The 15,311-nt window shown below is 48.7% G+C and overlaps 1 protein-coding gene across 3 annotated transcripts in view; it reads left to right on the plus strand.

Annotated features, from left to right (window-relative positions):
• Positions 1–6,784: 6,784 nt before the first annotated feature.
• The window catches only part of map7d1 (MAP7 domain containing 1), a 185,238-nt gene continuing 176,711 nt past the window's right edge, over positions 6,785–15,311 (plus strand). For all 3 annotated transcript variants that reach the window (XM_033045441.1, XM_033045442.1, XM_033045443.1), the window contains exon 1: positions 6,785–6,965. In XM_033045441.1, coding sequence (XP_032901332.1) covers positions 6,800–6,965 — 166 coding nt within the window. In that variant the 5' untranslated portion in view covers positions 6,785–6,799. The remainder of the gene's footprint in view (positions 6,966–15,311) is intronic.

Raw genomic sequence — 15,311 nt, forward strand, 5'->3', positions numbered from 1 at the left:
ATACTATGAGTAATTCGACAAGGAGGAAATAAAATACTGCTGTCAGCAAACGTGGTCTGGAATTAATTGATTGAATTGAAAGATACAGCATGGAAACAGGCCGTTCGGCCCACCAACCAAGTCTACCCCACCCATTGATCACCCGTTCACACCTGTTCTATGTTATCCCATTTTCGCATCCACTTCCTATACTAAGCAATTTAGAGGCCAGTTAAGCTACAAACTCACCCGTCTTTGTGATGTGAAAGGAAACTGGAGCAGCCAGAGGAAGCTTACGTGGTCAAGGGAGAACGTGCAAACACCACACAGAGAGCAGCCGAGGTCAGGATCAAACCCAGGTCTCTTACACTGTAAGGCAGCAGCTCTACCAGCTGTCCCACTGTGCCTCCCAAGCTATTCGATTGTCAATAAAATGACCAATATCTCTGATGTGGTTAGGAAAGGATGCCTTTCTGGCCCAGGCCCATCTGGATCATGCCTCCAATCTACAGCATTCTTTGACCATTAACCGAAGCATCTGTCTGATGTGTTTCCAGCAAGGATGATCAATAAAGACTGGTCTTGACGGTGAAGTCTTGGTAACAAGAATTAATTTGACGCCAGTTTATAACAAAGATAGACACAAAGTGCTGGAGTAACTCAACAGGTCAAGTAGCATCTCAGGAGAACATGTATGGGTGACATTTCAGGCCAATGGTCAATGGCTAATGATTGAGGGCCATCAAACTTAAAACTTTTTTTTAAATGAAAACAATTATTTTCAAAGGGTTCAAAGAGCATTTTATTGTCACGTGTAGCAATTAAGGTACAGTGATACTCGATTTGCCATTACAGCATTACTAAAAAGAGCAACCAGACACACAACTACATCAAAGTTAACATAAACATCCACCACAACGGATTCCCCACATTCCCCACTGTGATGGAAGGCAATAAAGTCTAATCTTCACTCCTTATTCTTCCGCGGACGGGGCAGTCGAACAATCCGCAGTCGGGGCGGTCGAAGCCCCCGCGATCGGTACGGTCGATGTTCCTGCGGTTGGAGCTCCCGAAGTCGGTCCCTAACCAGGGAGCGCGTGCTCCACGATGTTAAAGTCTGCAGGCTCCCGAGGTTGGAGCTCCCAAAGTCGATCCCCAGCAAGAGACTGCCAGCTCCGTGATGTTAGGCCGCAGTGCGGACGGAGATACCATACGGAAAAAATTGCATCTCCGTCTAGGTAACACCACCACATAAAACAAAGTTATAGAACACTAAAACATACATTTAACATATATTAAAAAACAACAAAGAAGAACAGGACAAGACAGACTGTTGGCGAGGCAGCAACTATGGCACCACTCGATGAAATCTAAAAAGAGTCCATTCAAAGAAACCTAGATAAGTTATAGCACAAACGGAGGCCCTTTGGCCCGTTGTCTCCATCTCAGCTCTTTATCAGAGCAACTCATAGAATCATAAAGTGATACAGTGTGGAAACAAGCCCTTTGGCCCAACTTGCCCACACAATATGTCCCAACTACACTAGTCCCACCTGCCTGCATTTGGTCCATATTCCTCCAAACCTGTCCTATCCATGTACCTGTCTAACTGTTTCTTGAGTGTTGGGATAGTCCCTGCCTCAACGACCTCCTCTGGCAGCTTGTTCCATACATCTACCACCCTTTGTGTGAAAATGTTGCCCCTCAGATTCCTATTAAATCTTTTCCCCTTCACCTTAAACCTATGTCCTCTTGTCCTCGATTCACCTACTCTGGGCAGGAGACTCTGCGCATCTACCCGATCTATTCCTCTCATGATCATATACACTTCTATAAGATCACCCCTCATCCTCCTGCACTCCAGGGAATAGAGCCCCAGCCTGCTCAACATCTGCCTATAGCTCACACCCTCTAGTCTTGGCAACATCCTCATAAATCTTCTCTGGACCCTTTCCAACTTAACAACATCTTTCCCACAACATGGTGCCCAAAACGGAACATCGTACTCTAAATGCGGCCTCACCAAAATGACCTCCCAACTACTATACTCCCTAGTGGAGGGGCAGGACAAAGCATGGCAGGTGATAGGTGGACACGGGAGGAGGGGTTTTAATGGTTGGATAAAGGCCAGCGATGAACACATACAAGGTGTGAGACAAAATAATTTGAGAGTTGCGATTTACTGAATAGCTAGAGTTCAGTTTCGTTCATTGTCACGTGTACTAAAGTACAGAGATAAGCTTTTGTTGCGTGCTAACCAGCCAGCGGAAAAGACAATACATGATTACAATTGAGCCATTCAGAGTGTACAGATGTATGGTAAGGGAATAGTGCAAGGTAAAGCCAGCAATTTCCGATCAAAGATAGTTCGATAGTAGTTCAGGACGCCTCTCTGGTTGCGGTAGGATGGTTCGGTTGCCTGATAACAGCTGGGAAGAGACGGTCCCCGAGTGGATTGATGAGGGAGTGAATTGTTTAGGATTGTAGGGGGAGGGGGAGGGGGAGGGAGAGATAGGTGCAAGGTCAGCCATGGCTCAAGGTGAGAGGAGAGGGGAATATTTTGTAGAGTTTACCCAAAATTGGTGAATGCAATGTTCACACCATTGGGTTGTAACCTGCCCAAGCGGAATATGAGGTGCTGTGCCTCCACTCTGTGTGTGGCCTCACACTGGCTATGGAGGAGACCCGGGACAGAAAGGCCAGTGTGGGATTGGGAAGAGGAGTTGAGTCTGGTGGTTATTGGAAAGAAGCTGCTCTTAAACCTGGAGGTCATGGTTGTCAGACTCCGACACTCCGACACTCCGACACCCTTTTCCCAATGGGAGGAGCAAAATGAGAGCATAGCCTGTGGTGTGCCTGGATGATATTGACTGTCATTTTGAGGCAGCGCCTCCTATAGATCCCATCGATGGTGGGGAGGTCAGCACCTGTAATGAAGATGGAGATAGTAATGAACTAATCTGGTGCATCTCAGTCTGGTAGAATTAGATTGCTCCAGGCCTGCACAGTGACCACACATCTAGTAAAACAAATACACTTTTGTTCAAAAATATATTTTGTTCACAATACACTGTACGTCACAAATAGTAATTACAATTGGGATACTTTTCATCACTTTCACTATCAGTATAGTGGATGTTTCCACTAGTGGGAGAGTCTAGGACCGGGCGGCATAGCCTCAGAATTAAACAACGATCCTTTAGGAAGGAGATGAAGAGGAATTTCTTTAGTCAGAGGGTGGTAAATCTGTGGAATTCATTGAGGGCCTTCTGTGGCAATAGATATTTTTAAGGCAGAGATAGATAGATTCTTGATTAGTACGTGTCTCAGGGGTCATGGGGAGAAGGCAGGAGAATGGAGTTTAGAGGGAAAGATAGATCAGCCATGATTGAATGGCAGTAGACTTGATGGGCAGAATGGTCTAATTCTACTAGAACTTTTGAACATATGAGCTGTCGCAACAATTCAGTGCATTCCCTTACAAAGTGCCAACACCACTCATGTTTCCTGTTTAAATAATGAATGTGTGAAGCATTTGAGAGGCTGTTACAGGGAGTCTGACCCCTCAGTGTCAAGTGGAGGCAGGGCCCTCGACCGTAGTCCTGCCCAACATAGCCTTGGTTGTCCAAATTCACCAAGCATTTCCCAAGCACCTTGCCATGGCGATCGTACCTGGTCACAGTAGGGTCCAAAGACGGAAGTAGAGGTGTCTGAATTTCCAAAGAGGCAGCAATGAGATGGCCATTATCATATTACACATAAAGCAAATCAATCACTGGTTCCAAACTGCTGAACAAAGCAGTTTTATACAATTGAATTTCCGGGCATATGTGTGAATTTGAATCTATCTCTCAATCAGCTTGATGCTTGACTGTGAGGTCAAAATAAGTCAAAACATAATCCTTCCGACTTTGAGCTTTAATTAGTATTGTGAGAGGATATCCTGGATGGCTCCTCAAATAAGGCTGCGTGGTTTTCCTCCTTCATCCCAAATATATGCAAGGTTGTAGGTTAAGTGGCCTCTGTAAATTTCCCCGTGTGTAGGGAGTGGATGAGAAAATGGGATAACATTGAACTAACGTGAACGGGTGATCAATGGTCGGTGTGGAATCTGTGGGCCTGTTTCCACGCTATATCTTTCCATGTCAAAATAAAATACAAATCCAGGTGGCACAGCGCCAGAGACCCGGGTTCAATCCCGACTACAGATGCTGTCTATACGGAGTTTGTACGTTCTCCCCATGACCATGTGGGTTTCCGCCGAGATCATTGGTTTCCTCCTCAAAGGGCCTATCCTACACACACTATCCTACACACACTAGGGACATTTTTACATTTTACCAAGCCTGCATACGTCTTTGGAGTGTGTGAGGAAACTGAAGATCTCGGAGAAAACCCACGCGGTCATGGGGCGAACGTACAAACTCCGTACAGACAGCACCTGGCTGTAGTTGGGATCGAACCCGGGTCTCCCGCGCTGCCAGAGCTGTAGAGCAGCAACTCTACCGCTGCACCACCGTGCCGCAGGGGGTGGGTTGCAGAGGGTGGAGCTGACGCCAAGTACCATGAGTTTGGAGATGAACTTGGATGGGATAATGGTATTAAAAGCAGGTTAAAGAAACAACATTTCCACCTTAGGGCAAAGGTTCTGACTGTCTACCCTATCTATACCTCATAATTTTACATATCTACCAGGCCGCCCCTCAGCCCTGTGACAATCTGGAGAAAGCAACCCGAGACTATCCAACCTCTCCCTGGATGCAGCTGGTAACAGGTTAAAGATGTGACCTGCGTCCTGCACATCATTGTCGAGTGGCACAGAGTGAGTGGCAGAGGTGGGGACCACCACTCAGCGGCTGCTGCCAGCCAGATGTTTGGTGGGACTAACCTGGCCCGCTGTTCTTCTCAGGGATGCAGTCATCAACATAAACAACGCTCCACTTGGTCACAGCGGCGAGGGATGATGTAAAACTGGCGCTGAGACCAAGCTGCAATGTTGTAAATGAACACGCGTGAATCAGGCGTTTCCATCTGTCGCAGGTGCGATCAGCCAGTGGGAGTTGAGGGAAGTGGCAGGTCAGTCACGTCTCTTCCATAACCAAGTGCTGACCTGTAGCAGTCGCTGTTCGTATTGTCAACGTTGCCTCGATTGTGTAAGGTTGCACATTTTGTCTGGAACATAATTGGCCCATGGTAATGTCCCCATGTGGAGGTAGAAAAAACACTTCCTCAGATCCTAGAATATAGAAGCTAGAACAGTACGTGATCAAGCGGAGACTAGGCCATGATTTTGTAGACTAGATCAGGCCCAACATTTACGCACAGGCTGCCACGGCCCACTGGATCTCCAGGTTGCTAACCACTTAACTCCCCTTCCCATTCCCATATTCCAGATGAAGGAATAAAGGTGGGAGGAGCCCCCTCTAGCTTCACATTTCATGCCTCTTCTCACCACCTTTTGTCTTTTCATCTCTGTCCTTTATCCAACCATCTGCCATCCCCCTCCTACAGTCAGTCTAAAGAAGGGTTCCGACTCAAAACGTTGTCTACCCATGTTCTCCGGAGATGCTGCCTGACCCACTGAGTTACTCCAGCACTTTGTGTTTTCTTAAGATGCCATTTTCTCCGCTACCTTCCCCACGTCTCGTTGCTTCCTGCCCTGGTCCTGATGTGCACGGCAACACGGTTTCTGCCATTAGTCCCAGTGATCGGGGAGCGTGGGTGAGTCAGACTGGTGGACAGGTCGACTTCTTTTAATAAAGGGCAGCACTGTGGTGGAGCGGTAGAGCTGCTGCCTTACAACGCCAGAGACCCAGGTTCGATCCTGACTACGGGTGCTGCCTGTATGGAGTTTCTACGTTCTCCCTGTGACTGTGTGGGTTTTCTCCGGGTGCTCCGGATTCCTCCCACATCCCAAAGATTTGTAGGTTAATTGGCTTCAGTAAAATTGTAAATTGTCCCTAGTGTGCAGGAGAGTGGGGATCGCTGGTCAGCACGGACTCGGTGGGCCGAAGGGCCTGTTTCCACGCTGTATCTCTAAAGTCTAAAACAGGGAGGGGCATCTTTAACCTGTAACCAGCTGCATTAACCCTTGGTGTGGGACGTTCCTGGCATCTAGTGAGACTTTCCCACCTCCCCCCTGGCCCCTGGTGAACTCCCTCTCCCCAGGCCAACACACATCCCACAGAGGAATCCCCAAAGCGGGGTTGCAGTGTGATGCTGGGCAGGGCAGGCAAACCTCAATCCGCAGTGGAGCATTCCAGAGTCAGTGATACAGCTAAAGATCTGATGAGGTGTACACAAAAAGCTGGAGTAAACTCAGCGAGACTGGCAGCATCACTGGAGGGAAGGAATGGGTGACATTTCTGGTTCGAGACAACTTCTTCAGACATGAAGTGTGCTGTTTGCTCCGGGTGTTGCCAGGGAAACCAGTGGAGTAAAGTAACCTTCTGCAGTGCCTGTAGCTGCAGCATGAGCTGTAGAGGCAGTCTGAGGTTGGCATGAGGTACAGACAGTGGTACTGCCTGTGTGTGAGCAGTAGAGGCAGTCTGAGGCTGGCAGCAGTCTGTGTAGCATGAGGTGTGGACTGTGTTGCCACCGTTTGTTGTCAGCTGAACCCACCATAACGGGCGGGCGGGTGAATGTTTAAAGAGCAGCATTGACGTCTCTCTCTCTCTCTCTCTGTCTGCAACACTCGGGGAGACGGCTCTCTGCTTCTATTATTTATTCCTCTCTTGCAATGAGTTCTTTTGTGCGGCCCCCGCTGGAGCTGGAGGCTGATGGTTGAGCCGCCCCCTCGCTCGCTCCTGTTCTGCCGGGGATGCCTCGCCCGCGGTCGGCGGCGGCGGCTGCTGGGGGCCGGCAGGGGAAGCGGCTGAAGAGGACGTCCGACAGGTACTGCCTCTCCACCCCGAGTCTCAGGGGCCTGTTCACTATCAGCGAGGAGGAAGAGCGATGGAGAGACGCAGCCCTCAGGAGGATGAGTGGTGAGTAAACGCAGCGGGGGCAGAAAAACCTTCACTGACTATTCTACAGCATAACTCACGTTAGCTGCATGGCATGAGGTGGGAGCAAGACTCAGTATATTGCCCCTGGTGTATAGAGTGTGGATGAGAAAGTGGTACAGCATAGAACTAGTGTGAACAGGGCATTGATGGTCAGTGTAGACATGGTGGGCCAAAGGGCCTGTTTCCATTGTTTATCTTTCAATTCAATCAATATATTCAGAGTAAAAGGCCGGGTCTCTGTACATTCCCTGGAAGTTTTCAGACAAGATCTCCCCTGGAAAGATTTAGAACACAGAAGAGTACGGTACAGGAACAGGCCATGATGCCAAACTAAAAAGACCCTTCTTCAGTCTGGAACCGAGAGAGTCTGAAGAAGGGTTTCGACCCGAAACGTTGCCTATTTCCTCCGCTCCATAGATGCTGCCTCACCCGCTGAGTTTCTCCAGCATTTATGTCACCTATCCATGTTCTCCAGAGATTCTGCCTGACCTGCTGAATCACTCCAGCACTTTGTGTTTTTTATTGTAAACAAGCGCATTTGCAGTTTCTCGTTTGTACATGATGCCAAGCTGTACTTATCCCCCTTGCCAGCACGTGATCCATATCCCTCCAATCCCTGCATAACCATGTGCCTATCTATAAATGCCTCTTAAATGCCACTATTGTATGTGCCTCCACCACCATCCCTGGCAGCTCATTCCAGGCACCCACCACCCTCTGTGTAAAAAACAAATCTCCTTTAACTTTGTCCCTCTCACCTTCTCTCACCTAGACGTTACAAGGCCTTCTACGCCCGAACCTCCAGACTCAGGAACAGCTTCATTCCCAGAGCTATAGCGGCTCTGAACCGGCCCTGCTGAGTGCCCCCCACCCCCCCCCTGGACTGTCTCCCTCGGATGGTCATGTCGCACAGACACATCTGCACTTTAGTCTGTTTGAACTGTTTTGACTATTTTACTGTTCTTTTTACAATCCATGTTCTCGGGGTATCTAAATCTAAATGTTATTAGTTATTTATGTTATGACATCGGATGGAAGCTGCAAACCAAATCTCGTTGTGTTTATGTGCAATGACAATAAAATATATTATTCTTATTATTATTCAAGCTGTGCCTCTGGTCATCGACATTTCCACCCTGGGGAACAAAGGTTCTGGCTGTCTGCCCCATCTATGCCTCTTATGACTTTCTATCCTCCACCTCGTCTTCTCTCAACCTCTGGAGTTCCAGAGAACACAATCCAGAGGAAACCAGAGATTGTTGGTAGGGTGCAACACCACAGCTGGCCTCGGCTGCCCTGTGTGTGTACAGGTGCTGGCTTTACTTCCGCTTGAGTTGGAGAACTGGTGGTTAGCCACTACTACAAGGCTCGCTCCAAAACAGGGAGTGTGTGAGGTCTCAGCCATGGTTCATTGGCAGAGCTATTGCCTCTTAGCTAGAGGGTTGTGGGTTCAAATCACCATGTCCACACTGACATGGTTTACGATATGATGGAACTTTATTTATCCCAGGAGAGTTTGAACATAACATCTCAGCTGTCTCTGCAGTCTGGAACCGAGGGAGACTTGGACTGAGGGTTTCAAACAACACATTAAAATGAAGTCCTCTCTCCCTGTTATGCCAATGCATTTGTGATGAACAGGACAATCAATTCTTGCAGCAATCAGTGGCGTCACAAGGACAGATTAGCTGGCCATTATCACATTTCTAAGGGAGAAAATGAGCTGGGTGTCCACTGCCTGTGATGTTTACTCCTGTGGTAACTTCTTTCACAGTATTGGTGAGCTGTACAGACTTTGGAATGCCCTGCAGCTTGGAAGATGCTTTACAAATGCAGGTCTTATTTCGATGGGATCTCCTTGTCTCTGTCAAGGGCTGCCATTCAGAAATAGGCCATGCCGGAGGAACGATTGCTGAGGAAGTGGAGTGCGGGCAGGGAGGTGGGACTGGATGGAAGCGATAAACTCCTCTGTCGATGGCTCAGTTATTCTAAACCCCCTGGTGTGAGGCTCACAATTACAGCCCGCACTGTGATCCGTCTTATTGTGCTGAGTGAGTGGATGGGCATTCAGTGGGTGTGGATGTCCTGAGGGGAGGAGGACTGGCGGAGGTGGGATGGGTGCTAATGGCGTGGGTCATGTGAGACGGGTATTGGTGGGTGGGTGTGTGTCGGTGGGTGTGTGTGCGTCGGTGGGTGTGTGTGTGTCGGTGGGTGTGTGTGTCGGTGGGTGTGTGTGTCGGTGGGTGCGTGTGTCGGTGGGTGTGTGTGTCGGTGGGTGTGTGTGTCGGTGGGTGTGTGTGTCGGTGGGTGTGTGTGTGTCGGTGGGTGTGTGTGTCGGTGGGTGTGTGTGTCGGTGGGTGTGTGTGTTGGTGGGTGTGTGTGTTGGTGGGTGCGTGTGTCGGTGGGTGCGTGTGTGTTGGTGGGTGCGTGTGCGTTGGTGGGTGTGTGTGTTGGTGGGTGTGTGTGTTGGTGGGTGTGTGTAAGTGGGCATCGGTGGGACAGGTGGTAATGGGACGGGTGGTGATGGGACGGATGATGGTGTAACTGTTGGTGTTGAGGTAGGCTTGTGTGTGATGGAGAATGACCAGGCTGGCAATGGCCTGCCTTGGTCGGTACAGTGACTCGGGAGGGCACTGGGCTTTAGGGGAACTATGCAGTGCATTACCGATTGGGGTACTTTATATGAGGGCACAGGGATTGTGCAGGGGGCTGGGGATTGGTGTGGGTGAGGCGGTGTGTTGGAGGTTGTGGGAATGTTGCAAAATAAAAATTCACCAAATGGTGCTCTAGAAAATGAAACTGAGTAAACCATGTGAAAGCTGTTGCAGAAGTCCTTGTGTGTCAACAGACTGCGCTCAGGCCCTCCATCTGGCGAGCATCATGTCATCTCTCGGCACAGCCTGTACACAGTTTGTGTGAGCACTGACTGTTCTGGTGTAGTACATGAGCTGACAGATCTTCCAAGCCACTGCTCTAATTGCCAGAGTTTGCACAAATATTGTTTTTGCTGCAGTTGCTGAGTTTTTTGTGGTGGGTGGGGGGGGGGGGGGAGGGGGTCCAACGTGAAGGGTTGCTACATCCCACAATAAGGCAAGAGCTGCAGGGCTACCCCAGCATAGACTGTCACTGCCTCTCGCACGCCCCAACTTCCCGGGGAAGAGGAGAAGGCAGGGATCAGTGTCTGATGGTATCCGGTTTATCTTTGCCGTAGGCTGCAGCTGAAGCTCTCCAATCCTCTACGATGTTGGGCATCTGTACTGACAGGATGCAGGGTCAATACTGGGTATTAGGGCCAGTGCTCTGGGTTACACTTGTTGGGACTGGCCGGGTGAGAGTAGAGACCAGGCACCTGATCCAGCCAGAGGCGTGGCGGGGGGTGGGGGTCACTTTATCCAGATGTACTGCAGTGGACATCAGTCCCGTGTTTGGAGACCATATTCAATCCCTGGTGGACAAAAATGCTGGAGAAACTCAGCGGGTGAGGCAGCATCTATGGAGCGAAGGAATAGGTGACGTTTCGGGTCGAGACCCGAAACGTCACCTATTCCTTCGCTCCATAGATGCTGCCTCACCCGCTGAGTTTCCCCAGCATTTTTGTCTCCCTTCGATTTTTCCAGCATCTGCAGTTCCTTCTTAAACATATTCAATCCCTGTGTCTGATTCAGAGTTGGGAGCATAGCTCAGCTCCAGGCCAAGCTAGTGACATACCTACACAACTCCCCAGCATCTGGTCATCGCCCACTCACCCCCCCCCCCCCCCCCCCCCCCGTCTAGCCCAGTTGCATTATGGGTCCATCCATGGCTCAATGGCAGAGCTAACACAGCACAGTCCTCAAGCAATCTTCCTGAGAAGGGACCTTTTATCCTTCCTCAGGATCAGGGGCTGGAGAGAGCCTGTATGAAGAACAGTCGCAACCCGAAACGTCACCCATTCCTTCTCTCCAGAGATGCTGCCTGTCCCGCTGAGTTACTCCAGCTTTTTGTGTCATACTAATAGCCCTGTCCCACTGTACGAGTTCATTCAAGAGCTCGCCCAAGTTTTTTTTTAAATCGAACTCGTGGATGTACGTAGAATGTACGTAACGGGTACGTCGGAGCTCGGGGACGTCTCGTAGCGGCTCGTAACACTAACAGCAGGTACTCGGAAAACGCGGTAAGCTCAGGAAGACTCGTGAAGATTTTCCAACGTTGAAAAATGTCCACGAGAGCCCTGAGTACCTACGAGCGGCCATTACCATAAATCTCCGAGTTCGAATCAGGGCAAACTCGGGAGAACTCTTGAATGAACTCGTACAGTGGGACAGGGCTTTAAGGCAGGTTAGATATCCGTTCAGAACCTGCCGCACTTTGGCAACAGAAGACCAACCGATCTGTTGAAACAATTCACCTGGTAACCGGCGATTAATCTGTGCCAGCACCTGACAAATGATAGGTTACGCCGCTGAAAGTTACATCCTACACGCTGTATCTTTCCCTTTGCTCTTTTCTATTGAGTTTGACGATTATATTCATGTACAGTATTATCTGCTTCGATTTGATAGCAAGCAAAGCTTTTCACTGCGCCTTGTTACATTTGACAATAATAAGCCTAAACCTAACCCAGGCATAAGCGTTGAGAGGAGAGGGGTGGCACGGTGGCGAAGCAGTAGAGTCACTGCCTTGCCGCGCCAGAGAACCGGGTTCAATCCTGACTATGGGTGCTGGATGTACGGAGTGGGTTTTCTCCGGTTGCTCCGGTTGTTCCGGTTTCCTCCCACGCGTGCAGGTTTGTAGGTTAATTAGCTTTGGTAAAATGGTAAATTGTCCCTATTGTGTAGTGTACGGAGTGATTAGTGGTCAGCGTGAACTCGATGGGCCGAAGGGCCTGTTTTCATGATGTCTATCTAAACTAAACTAAATCTTGTATCTCCTGAGTACCAAGGGAATCACTGACCATGGGTGAGCTAAGGAACGCAGTTTCTTTCAGGAGGGAGACGAGATTCTGACGGACACCAGTGTTGGTACATGGAGTTCATTGCCTCAGTACGGGTGACAATGGCTACAGTGGGGATGGTGACATTTTTGTGCAGCACTCTCCGCCTTGGATGTATGGGGTCTTCAAGAAATCTTCATGATATTTCTCCAGTATCATTATGTGAGATCAAGTCGAGTTTAGTGTACCCCACAATGATAGTAAAGGGTCTGTCCCACTTGCGCGATTTTTTTCGTCGGCTTGCCGGCACCTGCCATAGTCGCAGAAGCTTGCTGAAAAATGTCAACATGTTGAAAATCCGGCGGCAACCAGAAAAAGGTACGACTCTTTGGGCGACTACTCAACACCATACAGGCGTCACGATGGTCTGAAGGGCATCTGTTTGTGACTGTGAATGTCATAGGTTGATTTAACAAAAACTAGATAAGTAGGATGATAGGACAACCAGATGGGAAGGAGAGTGGGAAGGGTGGCACGGTGGCGCAGCGTTAGATTTGCTGCCTTGCAGTGCCAGAGAGCCGGGTTCAATCCCGAATATGGGTGCTGCCTTTACGGAGTTTGTACGCTCTCCCTTTGACTGTGCGGGTTTTCTCCGGGTGCTCCGGTTTCCTTCCACACTCCGAAGACGTATAGGTTTGTAGGTTTAATTGGCTTATGTAAATTGTAAATTGTCTCTAATGTGCAGGATAGTGTTAGTGTACGGAGTGATCACTGGTTGGCCTAGACTCAATGGGCTGAAGGGCCTGCTTCCATGCTGTGTCTCTAAAGTCTAAAGTCTAAAGGCATATAATAGGGCCTGCTCCTCCAATTTACTGTTTTTGAGAGATACAGCATGGAAACAGGCTCTTCGGCCTACTGAGTCCACACTGAACATCAATCACCCATTCACACTAAATGGTTCTGACCCGAAACGTCATCCATCCTTTTCCTTCAGAGATGCTGTCCGACCCGCTGAGTTACTTTGTGTCTATACCTATTCACACTGGTTCTATGCTATCCCACTTTCTCATCCACTCCCTGTATACTAGGGGCAAGTTGCAGAGGCCAATTAACCTGCAAACCCACACTATATTTAACTTGAATAATTCCTGCACAAATAGGAGAGGAAATATGAATCAACATTGCTGGACTTTGTTCTGGAAAAGCATCTGACACGTGCACATTAATGCTATGAGTAACATGACAGGTAGAAGCTGTCACATACTTACAATAGGATGGGGACAGCATTGTATCAGGGGTCTGCTTATATATAATGCATTGGGAAGATGGTCTTTATATTTCCATTATAACACCGATTGATAGCAGAACTCTGTGTGTGCTGTGACTTATTTATCTCACACCAAAGTGCCACATCTAGGTGTTGGTTTTGTGCTTACACTTTCTCGGTTAAATCATCTGTTTACATCATAGATTTCTTGCGCCTGCACTCTCAGCTTGCCTTCATTGTATGAAGCAGTGCATGATCAAAATCTCACAGCACGTCCCCGTCCGCCCCCTTGCCCCACGGACAACCTGGACCAACCACATCCTGCTGCCGACTTGCTCTGCCCCTTCCTGCCTCTGTAATCACTTCAGGCTCTGCTCAAGGCCAACGTAAAGACTGAGAGTCTGGGCCGATGGTGGGAGAGAGAGAATGAGAGAGAGTGAGAAACAGACAGAGAGGGAGAGACAGAGAGCGAGAGAGAGAGAGAGAGAGAGGGAGAGAGGGAGAGTGAGAGACAGAGAGAACAAGAGAGAGACGGTGGGAGTGAGAGACAGACAGAGAGTGAGAGACGGAGAGAGTGAGAGACAGACAGAGAGTGAGAGACGGAGAGAGTGAGGGACAGAGAGAGTGAGAGAAAACAAAGTCATAGTCATAAAGCTGTACAACACAGAAATGGGTCCTCAGCCCACCTTGTCCATACCACCATCCTGATTATTCCACATTGCAAGTATCGCACATTGGTCAAGTCCTATTTGCCTTCATTTGACCCATAGCCCTCTAAACCCTTCTTAACCATATACTTGTTGAAATGTCTGTTAAAAGTCATAATTGTTTCCACTTCCATAGCTTCCTTTGGAAGCTAATTCCAGATATGTACTATCCCCTCGATGAAGGAAGGAACTGCAGATGCAGGTTTAAACTGAAGATAGACACAAAAATCTGGAGTAACTCAGGGGACAGGCAGCATCTCTGGTGAGAAGGAATGGGTGACGTTTCTGAAGAAGGGTCTCAACCCGAAACGTCACCCATTCCTTCTCTCCAGAGATACTGCCTGTCCAGCTGAGTTTACTCCAGTTTTTTGTGTCTATCCCCTTAGTGAATACAGTTCTCGCTCAATTCCTTCTTAAATCTCTCCCCTCTCACCTTAAGCCTATGCCCCCTACATTTCGAATCTTCTACCCTGGGAAATAGACTAAGCATTTGCTTTGTGGAGGAGCATGGATAAAGTGAGAAGAAGATTTACATAGCAGGGCATCATGAGTGGGCATCAGATTAAGAAGAGAACAGAAAAGGGCGTGAGGAGAACAGGAAGCTAAAGGAAAAAAACAACAGCAAAATAAATAGTCTCAAATCCTGTGGCTCATTGTCAAACAATGCCACCCACATGGGATCAGAGCATGTGTTGGAAGCTTCGAGATTGCTTGTTTAGCACTTGCGTCATTCTGGATTATTCGAGGAATTTAAAGTGGAGGTTGATATATTTTTGAAAGATCGAGGAAGTGAGGGCCCTGGGGAACTGGGGCAGAGGAGGAGCTGGAGGAGGTCAGCCATGATCAACATCGGCTGATGAAGGAGGCTTTGGGCATCCTGGCTTTCATCAGTCAGGGAATTGAGTGCAGAAGTTGGGATGTTGTGCCACAGTCGTACGATAAGTTGGTGTGGGCGCTCTTGGAGATTTGGTACCATTCCACGGAAATACTGGCATTAAGCTGGAAAGAGTGCAGAGACGATTTACAGGAATGTTGCCTGGAACAAGGGCCTGAGCTATAGGGAGAGGTTGGGCAGGTTAGTATTTGATTCCTCTGAGGTCAGGAGGCTGAGGTGTGATCTTATAGAGGTGTAAAAACATGAGGGGAATAGTTGGAGTGAATGCACAGTCTTTTACCCAGGGTAGGGGAATCGGGAATCAGGAATTAGAGGACATAGGTTTAACGTGAAAGTGGAAATATTCAATAGGATCCTGAGGGGCAACTTTTTCACACATAGGGTGGTGGGTGTATGGAACGAACTATCAGAGGAGGTAGTTGAGGCAGGTACAATAACAACATGTAAAAGACACTTGGACAGGTACTTGGATGGTAAAAGTTTAGAGGGATATGGGTAAATGGGACTAGCCTAAATGAGGCATCTTTGTCAGCATGGGCGTTGG

This window comes from Amblyraja radiata, chromosome 27 (genome assembly GCF_010909765.2).
Source record: "Amblyraja radiata isolate CabotCenter1 chromosome 27, sAmbRad1.1.pri, whole genome shotgun sequence".
NCBI classification, from domain to species: domain Eukaryota; kingdom Metazoa; phylum Chordata; class Chondrichthyes; order Rajiformes; family Rajidae; genus Amblyraja; species Amblyraja radiata.